The sequence below is a fragment of the Pan paniscus genome, chromosome 3, assembly GCF_029289425.2.
Source record: "Pan paniscus chromosome 3, NHGRI_mPanPan1-v2.0_pri, whole genome shotgun sequence".
Taxonomy (NCBI): Eukaryota; Metazoa; Chordata; class Mammalia; order Primates; family Hominidae; genus Pan; species Pan paniscus.
Window position 1 is genome coordinate 99875791 of NC_073252.2, and position 20485 is coordinate 99896275.

Genomic DNA, 20485 nt, shown 5'->3' on the forward strand with positions numbered 1-20485 from the left:
TTATATGGAATTTTAAATCACTTTTCAATTTATGAACCTAGCCTAGAAAGTCTGTGTAAAATGAAATATTTTAAAAATTACAGTATTATCTGTATCTTCATATCTATATGTATGTATCTATCATCTATGTACCTACTCATCTATCTATCTAATTTTTCTTTCTTTCCAGCAAATGTTCACTTCTGGTTTCCCTACGTCTGCCTGGAAGTGGGGGCAGTATGGCAGTATGGAAGACCTAGAAAGGGACAAGGAGAGCTACAATAACAGCGGTCTAAATATATCCTAGGATGAAAAGGTGAGGAAGGAAACAGGCGCAGAAGTGTTATAAGAAACCAAAGCGGCCTTTTGAGAAGGGATGCAAGAGCAGGCCCCTGAGCAGTTTCACTTCCTCTGGGCGCCCAGCAGAGCGGAGCCCTGGCCTTGCGGGCATGAGCCCCGGGGCTGCGTTTCCTGAGACCTGGCCGCAGCCGCCGCGGGTGGCAAGCCGGCTGGGGAGAGCCGAGGGCCAAAGGAAGAGAAAATCGCGGGGAGTCTCTGGCCGGGAGAGTCCAGGTAGCGCTCGGCGGGCAGCAGTGCGCAGGCCCCTCGGCTTCAACCGCCACAATGCTGCCAGCAGCGCCAGGCAAGGGGCTTGGGAGCCCGGACCCGGCCCCCTGCGGCCCAGCGCCCCCAGGTGGGTAGTCGCGCATTCGGAGGGGCTTGACGCCGAGGCCGGGCTACGGGGCTCTGCGGAGACCACGGGCCATCGTTAGACAACTGCACTCGGGCACTGAGGCCAGGGCGTCCCTGAGACAGGGCTTCTCCTTTTTATCCTGCCGCCAGGCAGCCCAGAGGGTTCTTCTGTCCCTGACTTCTCTGAGGGGCATCTGGACGCCACGAGGAGGGAGCGCGCTGGGAGTTCTGGCCAGCGGGCTACCCTCAGTGTCTGCAACTTCTGAGGAGCTGGAACTTTCCCCAGCACCCGGGTCAGGGTCCTGTAGTTTCTAAAATCACTTTGCAACCTGTTTTAAAGCAATGCGCGTTTAAAATTATATGTAATTATTTTCAACAGTCGGTAAGCACAGAAAAACCGCTCATGTGTAGCGTCACGCATTTACCTGCCCGGCCTGACAAATCCCAGCCTGGTGAATTGGTAGCCCTGCTTCTTGGCAGGTGGCCTTGCAGAGAAACTCTACCAACACCACCTCCCTACTCCACTGGCTTTACTAACTTGGTCAAAGGAAAACGGTCAACTTGGTTGAATGCAGAAGTAGATTTATATTTTCAAATGGATGTTAAGGCAGTTTTATTTAGTTCTTTTTGAAGCATTTCAAATGCATTTGCAAATTACACAGTGATATAAAAATGTTTTTTAAATTAAAAAACTTCACTTAGGTATTAATATTACTGGAGTGTTCGTGGTGAGAAATGCAACAAGAAAGTATATTCTGAGTGAAAGTTTCTTAATTTGCTGAATAGAAATAAATTTCTCATACCTTTTTAGAATTTTTTAGGTAATGTAATTTTGGTTGTAGCTATTTCTGTTGGCTAGTGCATTTTTACATAAATAAGCTTTAGGGATTGCTTTCAGTTCAATAAGAAGTATATTTGTGTCAATGAAAAGTGACAAGAAAGGACTTAGAGCCCATAACTTAATATTATTAATATTTTAACTATTGCATATTGACATTCTTGAAAACTGTGGCTCTGATGGTCTGCAGCAGAGCAGACTTTGCTAGCATCTATAAATAAACCAACCATGTCTTTCAAACTTTGAGCAGGTTACCTCTTTTGTAATTTCAGTTTAACAATTTTGTTAGAGAATGGGGTACAGTTTGTTTCAAACTTCTAGATTAAACAGTTTAGGCAGAAAATGCCTTTTATTTCATTTGATACTAAGCAATACTTTGAGGCACTTGCTATTGTGAATAATGCAAGAGTAATGTGAATCAATATTTATAGCATTCCAATTATTCTTGTTCCTCCCATGCATTCCCCCCCCTCCCAATTCCTTGGGTCCTTCTCCATGCAGTATTTATCACTTGCTTCAGTTACTTCCTTTTCTGGCCAGCATAATGAAACTTTTCTAAAAACGAATTGTCTTTTGACATTATCCCATGCCCATATTATTGATATGAGTAATCTTCTAGCTTTTATAAATCCAGTGGTTTGTGTGTGTGTGTGTGTGTGTTTTAATGAAGAGCTCCCTCTCTCTCCAACAACTATCTTAATATGGCACATTGGGGGTCAATTGGTCCAACTGCCTCATTTAAAGAAGAGAGCACTGAGATCCAGAGTGTGAGTTGCTCATGGTTTCATAACTAGTAATTATTTGAAGGTCACCCATTCATTAACTTAACAAACTTTTATTCCCCGCCAAGAGTCATGTAATAGTAATAAGAATGTAAAATGGTAAACACAGTTTCATGCTTAGGAAGGTATATTTCTAGCAGGAGATAGAATGTACTGCTAGACAACATTAGTGTATACTGCCATCAGAGATTTATTAACTGTTGAGTATCCGACTTGTTCTTTAATGGAAGCAAGAAAAATAGAGTACCCAGTTCTAAAACAAGGTAAAAATGATGCACGATGGGTGAAAGTTCCAGTTAGAATGTATTTTCTGGTTTGTATTTAACTATATATTGCTATCAGTGTCCAAAAGAGAGATTCTTCCTGTTGTATTCCAAAACTAATGATTTTAAAAATTTAATTTTAACTGCTGTTTTAATTAGGGAGTGATTATTAAATCACAGATTTTTCTCCACACCATAGTTTTTTTAAAAAATTTTTATTGATATTATTTGATGCATCTGATGAAACTTTAATACATGATTTGCTTAAGAACAGAAAGCATGAAAGGGTGAAATTAGCATTTAGACTGTTTCACCTTACGCTGGATGCTTATACTTGTAAGGAACATGGTTTGTCTAGGTCTCTGCCCTCTAGCTTGAAGTTCTTAAAGATTTGAAGCTTTTTGCTTTGACTGCAATCTTCCAACATAGCCAATGTCCTACATTTGTTCCACTAAGGAAATAACCTGGTTCCATGCTGGCGGCTGGAAAAACTTGCTTTCTTCAGACCAATCTGGAAATGTTCTGATAAGGTCACTTTTGCTAGGATTTTAAAGACAAGGAGTGCTTTCACGATATCTTCACCATAATAAGGAATAATTCTGAAAAATGCAATTGCTGAAGATTTCAAGGTTAAATATCAGCATATTCAAAGTTACACTTGGGACAGTAGAGGAACCTTTTCTGCAATATCTATCTTAGGATGTATTGTAGGTGGTTATGCCCTACTTATGATGGTCTTTTGACTCATACTGCCTCAGATCTAGTCCCAGCTTCATTGCCTGTCTCATCTGTGACCTTGAATAAATAATGAAATCTGTCACTGTCTTAGTTTTTTATTTTGTTTATTAAAAAGCAAAATCCGAGAGAAGAAATCCTGTATATGAAAGTTGTTTAGGGGATTAAATGGGTAAATGCAGGTGAAGTCCTTTTCAGGGTCTTATAACAAATAGTAACTGCTTTATACATGCTAGTTGTTATATTAATTCTTAGGTCATTGATCAGTAGTGTCATATTAGCTTATATAAGAGTGGGAGTTCTGGCCGGGCGCGGTGGCTCACGCCTGTAATCCCAGCACTTTGGGAGGCCGAGGCGGGCGGATCACGAGGTCAGGAGATCGAGACCATCCTGGCTAACACGGTGAAACCCCGTCTCTACTAAAAATACAAAAAAAAAAATTAGCCAGGCGTGGTGGCGGGCGCCTGTAGTCCCAGCTACTCGGGAGGCTGAGGCAGGAGAATGGCGTGAACCCGGGAGGCGGAGCTTGCAGTGAGCCGAGATCGCGCCACTGCACTCCAGCCTGGGCGACAGAGCGAGACTCCGTCTCAAAAAAAAAAAAAAGAGTGGGAGTTCTTAGTGGAAAACTGCCTCATACTGATTGCCTCATACTGACTTGAAGGACAACTTGATGGGTGAAGGAATCAAGCTCTCGTATCAAAAAAAATAGGAGATATGGCCTCTTGTATAAAGATACTGCAATATCCTTGGGGATATATTGTGGTTAATAGTTCTGAAAGGAGAAAAGAATTCATAATGAGAAGAACTAAGGATAGGTTGATTAAAAGGGAATTAAACTATAGCAGTTGCAGGAAAGAATAAAGAAGGAATTTAATAGGACAAAATGAGAGCGTGCTCTGTTTTCTCATATCTCAGAGTACCAGTTGTGACTCAGTTTACATAATATATAAATATATTTGAAAAAAATAAGCATCAAACAGAAAAACTGTGGAGTACTTCAACTTACAAGAGGATGAGAATCTATTTTACCAAAATATTTACTACTGGGTTAAAACAAAATTCCAATATAAAATGAGAAACATCATTCCTGACAAAAATAAATCACATGTTTTAAGAGTTTAAATGGTTGTTGCTTAATCACCTAAGTTACACTTATTAATTTACTGCTTTCTTCATAGAATATAGAGTATCTTGCAGTAATTTTGGAGATAGCTATGAAATAAGAATAGAAAAGGCAAACATTTCATAAGTTATCATTTAAAAAGTAAGTTATTATTTGGCCTTGTAATCCTTTCCTTTCCTGTTTTAAATATAAAGAATGGTATCTAAGTTTTAGTGCAGACATTGAAATAGTCCCGGTGGTGGAAATATCAGATATCATATGGAATTATACCCCTGCAGTAATTAGTTTTTAGTCAGAGAAAAACAATGAGCCTTTTAGACATTTACCCCTGAATTGAAATCTCTTTGTTGTTTCTAAGTGTTCTGCACTGAAATAATCCAGAAAGGTGACTTCCCTCTTTAATCATGAAGAGTAATTAATCAATGCTTTGTGATCTTTTACAAGATTTCCTTTATATCTGGTTCATTAAAATATGTTTTTATGTTTCATCATACTATGTGTCATATCTTTGTTTCTTCTAAGTGTCTCTGCCATTTTCCCATATTATTAATTCCCATTGCTTTGTTTTCACATGTGTTCTACATTGTAGAGACACACTGAAAAGTATAAGAACAGTCTCTGACTTGGAATTCCATTTACTATATGCCTCATTTTTTTTTCATCTGATACATGCTGAGAATAAAGCCTCCTTCGGTCGGGAACAATATTCTCATTCCTTTTTTATTATAGGATCATGTCTAATTTTCAGAGGAATAATATAGTGTCAAGACCACTTGAAATTTTAGCCTTCTTGTAATAGCTTCCGTTTATTGTGTTTCTACTTTGAATTCATATGAAATGGGAATCATACTAGTTGATAAGTAAGGGTGTCAGAAGAGTAGTGTCTACTCTAGACAACAAGTCATATTGTTCAGTATAGTCATATGAAAATATTTAATAATTCACTGTGTTCTTTTATCTATGGAGGCTTTTCTAAACTGTTAAAGGTGAAACTTTTAAGTCACCATCTTTTTTTTTTTTCTAGGATGGGGAGTGGAGAAACACAAAAGGGCATGATTCTATAAAATCATTGAAATGGCAATTGTAGAATATTTATTGTTACTGTCTGAAGAATCTCTAAGGTTACACATTTTCTATTGATCGCATTTTATTTAGATTTAATATATTGATACAGTTTAAAATATTGGGAGAGGAGTGTGTTTTTAGTACAGTTAGTAAATTATTAGGTCACTATTGTAAAAAAGTGAGTAACATAAAATTGAGGCAAAATCTACTCTGGTTTCAATTAATGGGATAATTTCTTTAATTCTCTCATGATTTCTCAGTAAAAGTGTAGAACTTTCACTACTTTAAGTACTTATTTGTAGGTCAGAGACCTTTCCTTTATCACTTCCTATAGATCCACAGCCATGTAAATCAAGTAGAATGAGGACAATTATTCAGATTCCCAGAAACAGTCACCTGGGCCAAGAATAGGCACATGATGCAAGCCAGCCAACTGGTTGCTTAATGGCCAGTGCCCTGTGTTGTCAGGCTTATACAGATTTGTTGAATCTGTGTAAGTATAAGCCACATATATAATCTGTATAAGCCACAAAGTCCTTTTGTCTTATTAAATGAAAGAATAAAGATTCTTATCAGTAGAAGATTGATGAAAGATGAGATTATTGTCAGTGGAAGATCCAGTATACAGTTTAAGATGACAGTTGCCTCATGTTTAAGATGCATAAATAGAAAGAAACTGTGATGAAAAAACTGAGGAGACCGAAAGACAAAGAGAGTAGTCTCAATTTCTGATTTCTAGTGATGGAGCAGCTGCACTTGTTTTTCTGATCTTATTTGCCCATGAAATTGTTTATAGTATCCTTACATGAATTTCTCCTTACGTGAACTACTTTGAGTGAATTTCTCTTTTTGGGAGGAAAAAAAAGTTTGGGCTAGCATACCTTTATTTATCAAAAACTGCCAGCTATCAGCTTCTCTTTTCAAAAGTTGTTGTTGTTAAAATGATGTCTTCTACGTATCTTCCATTGAAAATTAAACAATCTGAGAATGAAATCTGTTCCTTTCATGCACTAGGAATAGAGTATGAGTAAGTCTGGTGGTCCTGCAGATGAGCATATTTCGAGTGTCCTGCCTTTATTAGTGAAATTTGAAGAAAGTCCATGCATTTATTTTTAGGTTTTCAAACTTAAATCCTTAGAGCTGGAGAGAAAATAATTCACTCAAAGGTTAGTATTATAAGAATTAAGCACTGTTAAAAGGTTTAGAGCTTTGAATTATGTAGCTATAAATTTATAACAACAACGTTTTCCCATGTTTTGTTAACAGGATATTTTTACTTATCTGAAAATTTTATAGCATACTGTTTCTGGCAAGTTTTTAATATACATTTAAATTGAGGCATACATTAGTGAGAGAATGGTTGGGGCATTTATCTTAGTAAATGTCACAAAACATATTTACTTAGTAAAACAGGAAGTAAAAGAGTAAGATGAGATATAAAACTAGGGATTATCTTCAACTCCCCTGGTATATGAAGAAATATGGCATCATTAACAGGCCATTATGAAAACTTTATATACAATCTCAGTGGATTAATATCAGTATGAAGCAATACAATACTGTGTTTTAGAGATTAGTCTTTTACCAACCTATTTGTCTGCAATGGAGTAGAAAGTATAGTATCTCCATTAAGTTATACATAGTGTGTTATTAATGTTCACCTTAGAAAACAAGAATTCAGTGTGTTCTTGCTAAACTTCAGTGACAGGAACAAATTAATAAAGTTCAGATGTGATCAATTAAGTGCAATGATGTCAGTGAAGAAATGAGACACAGAAAGACAAAATTTTGTCAAGATGTGACAAGGTTACACTCACAATGTTATTATAATGAGTGAGGAGAAGAATCTGAAAAGTAAACCAAAACCTAATTGAATAAATTTCTGTAAAAAATTCCCCAAGTATAATGAGGAGCTCTTGAAGAGTTTTTAATGAGGGATGACACATGATTAGATTTTGTGTTAGAAGATCACATGAGCTGCTATTGATACAATTAATTGGAAAAGGGCAGCAATGGAAGTTGGTGAACAATTAGGGGTTTGCAATGAGTAAAAATACAGGGAGAAGTGGACAGATTTATTAAGAACTATTACTTACATACCTTTTGTGATATAGTAGATTTGGAGTCTGAAGGGGACAAAAATGTGAAGAATGACACCTAGGGTTATGGTCTGTAAACCTAAGAGAATCAAGAACGTGTCATTTACTCCATTGGAAAGGAGTGAAGGAACAAGAGGACACCGGGAGGGCATGAGAGAATGTCATTTCAATTTCAGATCTGTTACATTTGAGGAGCATGAGAAATAGTCACGTTAAGATGTCAAGTAAGCAGTTCGATTTTAGGATCTGGATGTCAGAAAGACAGTTCAGACTGGAGATATAAAATTAAGAAAAACATTGTATTTAAAACTACAACAATGAATAGGATAACATAGATAAGGTGACTCAGGATAGAGACCTGTGGAAAACAAACATTTCAGTGTGGGTAGAGAAGGAGGAGTTGCTCAATAAGACTGAGGAGAGGCTAAAAAGAAGGAAAAGGAAGATACAGTGACAAGAATTCAAAAATAGAATGTTTCAGGAAGGTAAGAATGGTGAACTGGCCCAAATTCTTTCGATAGGTCAGGCAAATTGAAGCCTCAAATTTAGCCAATGGATTTGGCATCATGAAACTTACAGATGACCTTAGAGAAGTAAGTAGCTTTAGTAAAGAGGATGAGAGCTGAATGGGAATGAGTGGAAGAAGGTAAGGTGACGGAGGCCATGGAGACGCCCTTTAGAAATATGGCTGTCTGATAAGCAGCTGAAGATGTGGCATCAAGGAAAGGATTTTACTTTCATTGTTGCTTTAAGATCAGTGTCACGGCAGCAATTTAACTGTTCTCAAAAGCCGATGGCATCACACCAAAGGGGGGTTTTCTGCTATGAAAACTTATAGAGAACAGCTCCATGAATTCCATTAGTAATACATCTTAATGTGTAGATTTTCTTATGTGTTTGAGAATTTCTGTCTCGTCAAATGGTATTTCTAGTTCTAGATCCTTGAGGAATCGCCATACTACCTTCCACAATGGTTGAACTAGTTTACAGACCCACCAACAGTGTAAAAGTGTTCCTATTTCTCCATATCCTCTCCAGCACCTGTTGTTTCCTGACTTTTTAATGATTGCCATTCTAACTGGTGTGAGATGGTATCTCACTGTGGTTTTGATTTGTATTTCTCTGATGGCCAATGATGATGAGCATTTTTTCATGTGTCTGTTGGCTGCATAAATGTATTCTTTTGAGAAGTGTGTGTTCATATCCTTTGCCCACTTTTTGATGGGGTTGTTTTATTTTTTCTTGTAAATTTGTGTAAGTTCTTTGTAGATTCTGGATATTAGCCCTTTGTCAGATGGGTAGATTGCAAAAATTTTCTCCCATTCTGTAGGTTGCCTATTCACTCTGATGGTAGTTTCTTTTGCTGTGCAGAAGCTCTTTAGTTTAATTAGATCCCATTTGTCAATTGTGGCTTTTGTTGCCATTGCTTTTGGTGTTTTAGACATGAAGTCCTTGCCCATGCCTATGTCCTGAATGGTATTGCCTAGGTTTTCTTCTCAGGTTTTTACGGTTTTAGGTCTAACATTTAAGTCTTTAATCCATCTTGAATTAATTTTTGTGTAAGGTGTAAGGAAGGGATCCAGTTTCAGCTCTCTACATATGGCTAGCCAGTTTTCCCAGCAACATTTATTAATAGGGAATCCTTTCCCCATTTCTTGTTTTTGTCAGGTTTGTCAAAGATGAGATGGTTATAGATGTGTGGTATTATTTCTGAGGGCTCTGTTCTGTTCCATTGGTCTATATCTCTGTTTTGGTACCAGTACCATACTGTTTTGGTTACTGTAGCCTTGTAGTATAGTTTGAAGTCAGGTAGCGTGATGCCTCCAATTTTGTTCTTTTGGCTTAGGATTGTCTTGGCAATGCAGGCTCTGGGTATATACCCAAAGGATTATAAATCATGCTGCTATAAAGACACATGCACACGTATGTTTATTGTGGCACTATTCACAATAGCAAAGACTTGGAACCAACCCAAATGTCCATCAATGACAGACCGGATTAAGAAAATTTGGTGGCCAGGCATGGTGGCTCATGCCTGTAATCCCAGCACTTTGGGAGGCCAAGGTGGGCGGATCATGAGGTCAGGAGATCAAGGCCATCCTGGCTAACACGGTGAAACCCCATCTCTACTAAAAACACAAAAAATTAGCCGGGTGTGCTGGTGGGTGCCTGTAGTCCCAGCTACTTGGGAGGCTGAGGCAGGAGAATGGCATGAAGCTGGGAGGCGGAGCTTGCAGTGAGCTGAGATCGCACCACTGCACCCCAGCCTGGGTGACAGAGTGAGATTCCATCTCAAAAATAAGTAAATAAATAAATAAATAAAATAAAATAAATAAAATGTTGCATGTATACACCATGGAATACTATGCAGCCATGAAAAGGATGAATTCATGTCCTTTGTAGGGACATGGATGAAGCTGGCAACAATCATTCTGAGCAAACTATCACAAGGACAGAAAACTAAACACTGCATGTTCTCACTCATAGGTGGGAATTGAGCAATGAGAATACTTGGATGCAGGATGCAGAACATCACACACTAGGGCCTGTTGTTGGGTGGGGGGAGGGGGGAGGGATAGCATTAGGAGATATACCTAATGTAAATGATGAGTTAATGGGTGCAGCACACCAACATGGCACATGTATACATATGTAACAAACCTGCATGTTGTGCACATGTACCCTAGAACTTAAAGTGTAATTTAAAAAAAAAAAAAGAAAAGAAAAAGAATTTCTGTCTCGTTTTTTTCATTCCTCCTTCTATGTTTCTGGAGCTCCTCCTTCTCTTCTTCCCATTCCTCTCTTTCCTTTTTTCTTTTTTTGTTTTTTTGGTATTGATCTTAATGGAGAATAAATAGTTGACACTTCTTTCTGTGAAAGCCTTGGCACAGTGTTGAATTATTCCTTAGCTTTAGTTTCTATATATCATCGCTTCCTTTTTATCCATATTGGAATCCATTCATTCTCGTTAAAATCCTGTTTTTGCATTTGCTTAGTAGTTACTGTCACAACTACTTGATAAAGCTCTACTCCTGAATAAGTCTTTCTGGCTCTATTCTTCCTGTCTGAATCCAAGAGACTGACTATTGCTAGATAAAAACACATTCAAATAGGTTGGTAATATAAATTTAGGCAATTCTTGTTACACGTTACTTGTTTCAGACAAGATTTGTTTTTAAATTTTTTAAATTTTTTGAGATGGTTTCTCGCTCTTGTCACCCAGCCTGGAGTGCAATGGTGCGATCTCAGCTCACTGCAAACTCCACCTCCTGGGTTCAAGCGATTCTCCTGCTTCAGCCTCTCAGATAGCTGGGATTACAGGCGGCTGCCAACACACCTGGCTAACTTTTGTATTTTTAGTAGAGACGGGGTTTCACCATTTTGGCCAGGCTGGTCTTGAACTCCTGACCTTAGATGATCCACCCGCCTTGGCCTCCCAAGGTGCAGATGTTTCTGTCATGTCAGATTGCTATAATCTTACATGTTTTCTATATTCTGATGGGCAAAAAACTGTATGCTTTGCTACCTAACACTGTACCCTCTAGACATGTGGCTGTTGAGGACTTAAAATATGTCTGGTTCAAATTGTGATGTGCTGTAAATGTAAAATGCACACCAGTTTTCAAAGACTGAGCACAAAAAATAGAATGTAAAATCTCTCAAGAATGTTTATATTAATTGCATGTTAAGATGATACTATTTTGAATTTATTTGATGAAATAAAATTAGTATTGTAATTAACTTACTTTTTATTTGTTGCAATATGGTTCCTAAAAACATTAAAATGACATATGTGCCGTGCATTTGTGATTTGAATTAAATTTTCTGTTAGATAGCAATGCACTCGGCTTTAAGAAAAAAAAATTCCAATGAAATAAATTAGAAATTTTATTTCTCTCTCGTGACATATTGTTGAATATGTATTATGAGATTACTCTCATAAAAATGTGAGCAAAATTCACAATTCCTCCAGCAGTTGAGAGAGAACCTCTGTCTATTCATGCTCACCACACAAGGCATTTTCATAGTGATATTTTGCTACTATTTTAATTAGCATTTGTCTCTTGAAATTGAGTGTTTTTCATATATTTCTTTGGCATTTTGATTTTGTCTGTGTGTTATATATTCACATGATTTATTCATATTTCTCTTGTGCTTTTTGTCTTAAAAACTTGTAAGACCGCATTACATATTTAAAATGTAAACTTTGTCTTATGCATCACAAATATTTTTCTTTTATCACTTATTTGTTAAATAATTTTGATTGTAATATTTGCTGCTGTTGAACACTTTTTAACCCTCATTGTGTCAAATATACTTTTCTTTCATAGCTTCTGTTTCTTGTGTTGGCTGAAGACACCAGTGCGTTCCTCTTGAAGTCCAGCCACCTGCCTGCTAGGGTCTAAGGGTCTTTTATAGGCACAGGATGGGGGCGTGGCAAGCCAGGGTGGTCTTGGAAAATGCAATATTTGGGCAGGAAAACAAAAATGCCTGTCCTTACTTAGGTCTGTGGGCATAGGCCCGGGGATAGAGCCCTAGCCAGGGACCACACCCTCCTCTACCCAGTACTTCCCTTCCCACTTTCAGTATCATTTAAAGGACCACGCCCTTCCCAGTACTTCCCTTCTGTATCAGTGTCTTAATGATTTTTGTGATGAAGGCATTTCTAATATCATCATACAGGTAAAAGAGTAATAGTTGATATAGTTCTATGAATAAAGCTTTAGTGACATAATCAGAATTGCCTAATTGATGCCTGAAGTAATTTATTCCCTACAGGTTATAAATATATACAATGTCTCACCTAGATCTGTGAAGGTCAACAGAATAGTAGAAAGCTTCCATTAAGCAAATTTCTATTTCTGAGCAACATATGGGTAATTAGGAAGCATTTATAATTATGGAAAGAAAACGGGCTGCTTTTTAATATATCTTTTATGAGGACTAGTCTGTTAAGAAGTTAGCAATTAGCACACATTACATTTCTGCTTTCACTAAGGATGTATTTTGTGTTTGTATGTAGTAATGACCTCTTAGAGTCATATTCTGATCTGTTGCAGAAATGATCTAATGGCTGCTTCACTTAGTGGTTGTAGGACCCTATGTAACTTCATTATAAGACCTCTCTATACCTCACGTTTTTTTCTTTTGGAAAAGATGAAAAAACAAATAGTATACTTGGAATAAAATTGGTGCTCTGTAATTGACAGTTATGGCTGTTGCTGGGTGAGTAGGTGAGTTACCATGTGGGACATTACAAAAGTTGACTTATACTTTTGTTACCTGATAGTCAATTCCTGAAATATGTGGACACAGACTTCCATGGCTTTATTCCTTTAGTACTCTGTTGCCCAAACCGTGTTCTGTAGCATATACTGTGTGTTCTTTGGAAAAAAAATTTCTGTGGTGAAATGTTCTGAATATGCATATTAGGATATTTAAATGTGTGAGAGATTCTGCAACAATGTCTCTTCAATTTCCTCTAAGACATTGTTTCACAAATATTTATTTAACTATGGGATGCATTGTTGTCTCAACATTGATAGAGAAATAAGTTCTTTTGAACAAATTTGTCATCTCTATTAAATGGCAACTAGTTCTTGAGAGAATGATTGTTTCAGCCAGAAATTGGTAGTACTGCTTTCAGTTATATTTTCTTTAGTGTTATGCATGCCATAGTGTAAATAAAGTTATGATCCAGTCTTGGTGGCCATATTTTCATTGAGTGAGAGGGAGGGAATTAACAGGAACAGAAAATTAAGGGGCTATAGTATAGGGAAATTGGCATTGGTAGGCTGAGTAGCGGGGCACACACAATTCTTCTATTTCTTAAATTCCTTTAGATTAATTCCAGCTATTTAGTTGGGGTAAGTTAGGGTTGTGCTAGTGAAAATGAGAGGAAAATGAGAAAGTGGTTATCTATTAGGGAAAGTAAAGTGTGTGTGAATGAAATAGAAGTAGGAAAGCACATAGAGAATTGTAAATACAGTTGACTCTTGAAAACACAGATTTGAACTTCATGGGTCTACTTATATGTGGATTTTTTTCAATAAATATATTGGAAATTTTTTGGATATTTGCAACAATTTGAAAAAACTTGCTGATGAACTGGGTAGCCTAGAAATATATAAAAAAAAGAAAAAATTAGACATGTCATGAATGCATAAAATTATGTCGATACTAGTCTGTTTTATTATTTACTACCTTAAAATACATACAAATCTGAAAAAGCTAACATTTATCAAAACATAGTCACACAAACACTTACAGACCATACATGTTGTTATTCACATTTAAGAAGAATGTAGACAACTATAAAGATGCAGTATTAAATCATAACTGCATAAAATTAACTGTAGTAAATACTGTCCTGCTGTAATAATTTTGTGGCCACCTCCTGTTGCTACTGCAGTGAGATCAAGTGTTGGGAGTATCTGCTAAAATGGTGTATGATGACAGTCATCTCTGAGTGAGTAGTTTGTCTGTCTAGGAAATTACATATTACAGTACAAAGAGATGTCTCATGGTTCTTGTATGTTCTTCGTCTTGTAAACCTTGAATAATGCCATGGGACTCATGGGAAGTATCACTAGTGATGCTGGTAGTACTCCCAAGAAGAAGAGAAAAGTCATGACATTACAAGCAAAAGGTGATTTGCTTGATACATACTGTAGATTGAGGTCTGCAGCTGCAGTTGCCCACCATTTCAAATGGTGGGCAATTCATCCTGTAAACAGATGATGTAAACTTACAGTATTGATAAATACAGTACAGTATTGTAAATGTGTTTTATCTTCCTTATGATTTTCTTAATAACACTTTCTTTTCTCTAGCTTACTTTATTGTAAGAATATAGTATATCAGACATATAAGATACAAAGTATGTGTTGATAGATCGTTTATGTTATTGGTAAAGCTTCTAGTCAGCAGTAGTTGAGTTTTTGAGGAATCAAAGTTATATGGGGATTTTCAACTGCTCAGGGGTCATTGTCCCAACCCCTGCATCGTTCAAGGGTCAATTGTATAAGAATATTTTGAATGTGTGTGTTTTTGCAGTTAAATAGCATGTGTGCATCTCAACTAATCAAATTATTTTGAAGGTATTTCACATGTTAGACTATATAAATCTGCCACTATGTCAATAATCATGTAAACTATGTAAGTGACATCTCATTTAAATATTGGGATTTCATACATCAAAATGTTCTAAAATTAAGAACTATTTGACTGCAGTGGCTATAAACAGATTTTTTTCATGTTAGAAATGTTTGTCAATGAAACATATTTAAAGCAAACATATGGGCTATTAAGAGTCATCTAAGCAAATTATTGTTGAAATATTTTTCTATCTAAAATGACATTAACTTACATAAATGCAAGTAATTTAGACAAGAATGAATTTTATGTCTTTGAGGTTAACTAACTTAACAGGACATATAGAAAACAACATTAATATGACAGTAGCTTTAGTACTCAGGTGGGATGCTCTTTAAAGAAAAGGGTAACCTCTGGCATCAGTTCAGTAGACATAAGCACGTTAATAGATGCTGGCTGACTAGTTAGTACCAAGAGTGACATTACAGTAGCTAATTAAGTATATGAAAAAGGACAAACAAAGCTGTAGCTGTTTCTGAATGCCACATGAACAGCCTCAGATAAATAAATAATAAATATACAAATATTTATTATTTGTATAATAATACATTATATACATTATGTATTATATACATATAAATAATATACAAATAAATTTGTATATTATTTATATGAACAGCCTCAGATAAATATACAAATAAAGTCGTAGCTGTTTCCGAATGCCACATGAACAGCGTCAGAGTTCTTATGTCCAATCTTAAACTAACACCCTGGTTTTGGCAGTCTTTTTCAAACTCTTTGGTTTGTGGAAGAGCTTCATTTGATTATGAAAAAAAATCTTTAAAATTCATGAAGCCTTTTACACAAGATAATCTTAAGGTATTTTCCAATATGAAATTAACTTTTAATCTGATAACAAGTAGTATATTTTGGCTAATATTCCTACAGCCTTTTAATATAACTTTGAATATTTAGTGAACTATAATATCTTCTAGGGCAAGTAGAGAGAAAAAGTGTGATTAGGGTCTAAAAGGAAATAAAATTTAATATCCTCTATGTGTGCCTAGAATATTAATATATTTTGTTTTATTTTTCTTTTTCTAAAATAATACATGAACATAATTGAAAATATGTAATAAAAACAAAAAACTGGAAAAAACTGTTATATATGTACTTCTAGGTTTTTTATACATTACTTTTATTAGTTTTACTTGTTCAGTTTTGTAGCTTTAATATATTTAATATTCGTACATGCTTTAATGTTACATTTTCATGGCTATTTGGTGAGGTGTCATTTTTCAGTATTTTAGTTTTGCTCTCGCTCCATATAAATCTATTATACAATGTTTAAAAACAAAATAAAAAATTAAGATCCTTGATGACTTATTGAATAATAGGATAGATCATCCTCCATATAAGACTATTATTAATTAATCTACAGAAAGACTGAGTAGTTCTTAATAACATAGAAATACGTTGCACTGGATTTGAAGTTGAATAAGTACAGGATGAAGCCTTGGCTCTGTCACTAACAGAACTTCACTTTTTGCCAGCTATGCAACCTCTCTGATGCCTAGGAGAGGCAATATTATGTATATTGATACTCACATTAATTATCCATGAGAATACTTGGTTCATAATACATGGTGCATAATAGTAATGCAATTAATATCTCTGATCTGAACAAAAACACTGCAGAGATGAAAATAGCTTTTGCTCAACACTTGGAATTTAGTATGTTCATTGAGAAAGAGTAGACTAAAGGCCCCATAATCTTATGCAGGGATAATTATCCATCATTCATTTATTCTTCAACCATTTATTCTTGTACTCCTGTGCTCAATTCAGGGGATACACAAAAGGTGGCTACTCCCATCAGGGATTGTATTTAAGTGAAATAGGAATAGAACAAGTTGAACAGCTCTATTTCATTTTATCTTTACCCTAACCCAATATCAGATGACTCAAATACCCTAAGTTCACAAAAGTCTGAATAATTCAGCCATGAGAACTAGTTAGCAAGGAGAAGCAACAGCTAAGAGTGTTTTCTTTAGCAACCGGGGGTGACTACTGATGCATAACTGCTGTTCCAGAAAATCACCAGTCATTTCAGAAGGCAGTCATGAGTACAGTCCCCTGGGACAGTGCTTTGCAAATTTCAGTTATTCTCATAAGACCTTCCTCAATTTTTGTTATTCTACCTGTCTTCTTGTACAAGAAAAATTTTTCTTAGACTGACTTTCTTTTTTAGCTTAAATGTCATATATTTTAAAGGAGCACTTTATGTCACTGCCATAGATAAGAAAACCACTACTGCCATAAGTAGAAGGTAAACATACAAACATACAGATTGAAAATAAAATGGTGTTGAAAAAATTATAGCTAAGGACAGGCTCTGGGCATAAAGTTCACTCTCTTTGATAGTGTTGGAATTCATGAGGAACCAGAGCTCCAAACTGAGACATTGTCCTGGAAGTCATCAGGATTGGATAAGTATTCTAAAAAGAAACTGACTTTCTCCCTCTGTGACTGCCTGCCACTATGTCTCCTGGAGATTGGATCCCTTCCACTGTTCTCCAAAAGGAGGTTTCACTTTCCAGAAAGTTGAAACAAAGTTTTGTTAGCAGCAGGTGTCAGGCACTATGATAAATGCTCTACATGCTTTATCTTCCTTAATTCTCACAACACTGATTCCATAGGTGGTGTTATCCACGTGTTACAAGCAGGAAATCTAGGCACAACAAGGTTCATTATTTGCTTCAGGCCATATAGTTAGTCAGTGATAGACCTGGATTTTTAAAATTCAGGGCCGGGCGTGGTGGCTCACGCCTGTAATCCCAGCAGTTTGGGAGACTGAGGTGGGTGGATCACCTGAGGTCAGGAGTTCAAGACCAGCCTGGCCAACATGGTGAAACCCCGTCTCTACTAAAAATAAAAAAAAAATTAGCTGGCTGTGGTGGCGCACACCTGTGGTCCCAGCTACTCGGGAGAGTGAGGCAGGAGAATCACTTGAACCCGGGATGTGGAGGTTGCAGTGAGTGGAGATCACACGCCACTGCATTCCAGCTGGGGTGACAGAGCAAGACTCTCAAAAAAAAAAATGAAATGAAATTTAAAAAAATAAAAAATAAAATCCAAGACAGCCTGACTTGAAAGCCTGGCCTCTTAACCACTATATGTTTATCTGAAATAAACTTATTTAATTCTCTTGCAAATATATATTTGTGCTCATACCAGAAAGGTTTTCCTCCCATGTAGACATTTCCGTTTTTTAAATAAATAAGGTTCTAGTTTTTTAATAGAAAAATATGCAATATAAAATATTGATATTGTCACCTACTAATAGATCAACATAGAGACATTCTTTCCAAGGGATAGAACAGAGAAGCACAATTTCCAGTTGATAAAAGTAAAAATTTATAGAGTTTTGCTACTTTCAAGGTCCTTGGAGGTGAACAGGAAGCAAAATATCTACAATGTAAGCTAGAAAAATTGTGTCTTTAATGATCACCATTAGGTTATTTAAAAATCATCAAAGCTGTAATACAGTTGTGATTAATCATTAGAGTAAACAAACAATCCGCAGCGTGGGAGAAAATATTTGCAAACTGTGCGTCTGACAAAGGACTAATATCCAGAATGCACAAGGAACTCAAATCAGCAAGAAAAAAAAAAATCCCATCAAAAAGGGGGCAAAGGACATGAATAGACAGTTACCAAAAGAAGATATATAAATAGCCAACAAACATATGAAAAATGCTCAACATCACTAATTATCAGGGAAATGCAAATTAAAACCACAGTGAAATACCACCTTACTCTTTCAAGAATGGCCATAATTAAAAAGTTTAAAAAATAGATGTTGGTGTCCATGTGAAAAGTGAACACTTTTATACTGCTAGTGGGAATGTAAACTAGTATAACCACTATGGAAAACAGTATGGAGAGTCCTTAAAGAACTAAAAGTAGATCTACCATTTGATCCAGCAATCCCACTACTGGGTATCTACCCAAAGGAAAAGAAGTCATTATATGAAAAAGACACATGGACACATCTGTTTATAGCAGCACAATTTGCAATTGCAAAAATAGGTAACCAACATAAATGCCCATCAATCAATGAGTGGGTAAAGAAAACGTGGTATATATACGCCATGGAATACTGCTTGCTCATAAAACAGAATGAAATAATGGCCTTTCCAGCAAACTCGATGGAGCTGGAGGCCATTATTCTAAGTGAAGTAACTCGGCAATGGAAAAACAAATATTGTTTGTTCTCAGTTATAAATGGGGGCTAAGCTATGAGGATGCAAAGGCATAAGAATGATATGATGGACTTTGGCAACTCGGGCAGAAGGGTTGGAGGGGGATGAGGGATAAAAGACTACATATTAGGTACAGTGTACACTGCTTAGGTGATGGATGCACCAAAACCACTAAAGAACTTCTCCATGTAACCAAAAACTACCTGTTCCCCCCAAAACTACTGACATAAATATATATAAAAAATAAAAAATAGTGGATACTGTTAAAAATACATATTATAAAATGCCAGTAATAAAGAGTACTTTAAAAATGGAAAGATAATAATTTGCATTTCCCTAATGCTTCGCATTCTCAAAGGAACTTTCAAGCTCCCAAAAATTGACTCCTAGAAAATTTTTCTAATGTGTTATTTGCTTTGACTCATGGAGAAATCTAAACAATGATCATATAAGCTACTTAATCAGGGCTATGCTACAAATACTGTGTGAAGTGAAGCAGAAAGTATACTGCACATATATCCATTTTACTTCAAAAGGCTTTAGGAAAGGAAGAGAAGGAACTATAGCTGAAAGCAGTGTTCGGATGGTGTGGTAGACAGAACAATGGTACCTCAAAAGTGTCTGTGTCCTAAGCCCCAGACCTGTGAATATGTTATGTTTTATGGCAGAGAAGAATTAAGGTTGCAGATAGAATTAAGATTGCTAATCAGCTGACTTTGAGATAGGGAGATTATCATGGATTGTCCAGTTGGGCCCAATATAATCACAATGATCCTAAGAGTGAAAAGGGAGGCAGAAGAGTGAGCACCAGAGAAATGGCAGCATGAGAAGGACTTGGCCCAGTATCACTGGCTTGAAGCTGGAGGAATGGGACCATTGGTCAAGAACTGTGGGTAGCCTTCAGAAGCTGAAAAATGCAAGTAAATATATTGATTCCTAAGGCCTATAGAAAGAATGTAGCCCTGCAAATATCTGGATTATTGTCAAGTTGAGACCCATTTCAAACTCCTAACTTTCAGAACTGTAAGATAATAGCTTGTGTTGCTTTAAACCCACTGAATTTGTGATTAATTTTTTTACAGGAGCATTAGGAAACATACAGATATCTAAACACATGCGGGCTATGCAAAAGCAAAGAGTACCATAAATACTGCAGATAGGACCTTCCGCATCAGGCATTTATACACCATCAGTCTAGTTAAAAAAAAAAATAGATGTAACCATGAAGAAATAAGCTTTTATAAAGTGTGAAGAACATATCAATGTTACCCTTAGGTAGTCATCTTTGGCAAGATATATATTTATACATTATTGGAACATCTTTCAGGAATTCACTGTTATATTTTATTGACCAAACAAAATAAATAAGAATGTCCCATTATCGTTTATTTACAATCAGTGGTTTTATCAATTTAATTATTCTCGTCAATAATACTGTTGGCTACTGCTGCTGTTATAATTCTTACTAGTACAAATATGTATTTATTTTATCAGTGGTTCATTTTCCACAAGTGCCAAAGGGGATACAAAGAGCACAGGATTGCTATG

The 20485-nt window shown here is 36.3% G+C and overlaps 1 protein-coding gene across 2 annotated transcripts in view; it reads left to right on the forward strand.

Moving 5' to 3' along the window:
• The first annotated feature begins 203 nt into the window (after window positions 1-203).
• BANK1 (B cell scaffold protein with ankyrin repeats 1) overlaps window positions 204-20485 on the forward strand; it is a 293848-nt gene continuing 273566 nt past the window's right edge. Inside the window, exon 1 of one of the 2 annotated variants that reach the window (XM_003829949.5) lies at window positions 204-673. In XM_003829949.5, the coding sequence (XP_003829997.2) occupies window positions 604-673 (70 nt within the window). In that variant the 5' untranslated portion in view covers window positions 204-603. The remainder of the gene's footprint in view (window positions 674-20485) is intronic. The other variant, XM_034958947.3, reaches the window with a different exon arrangement.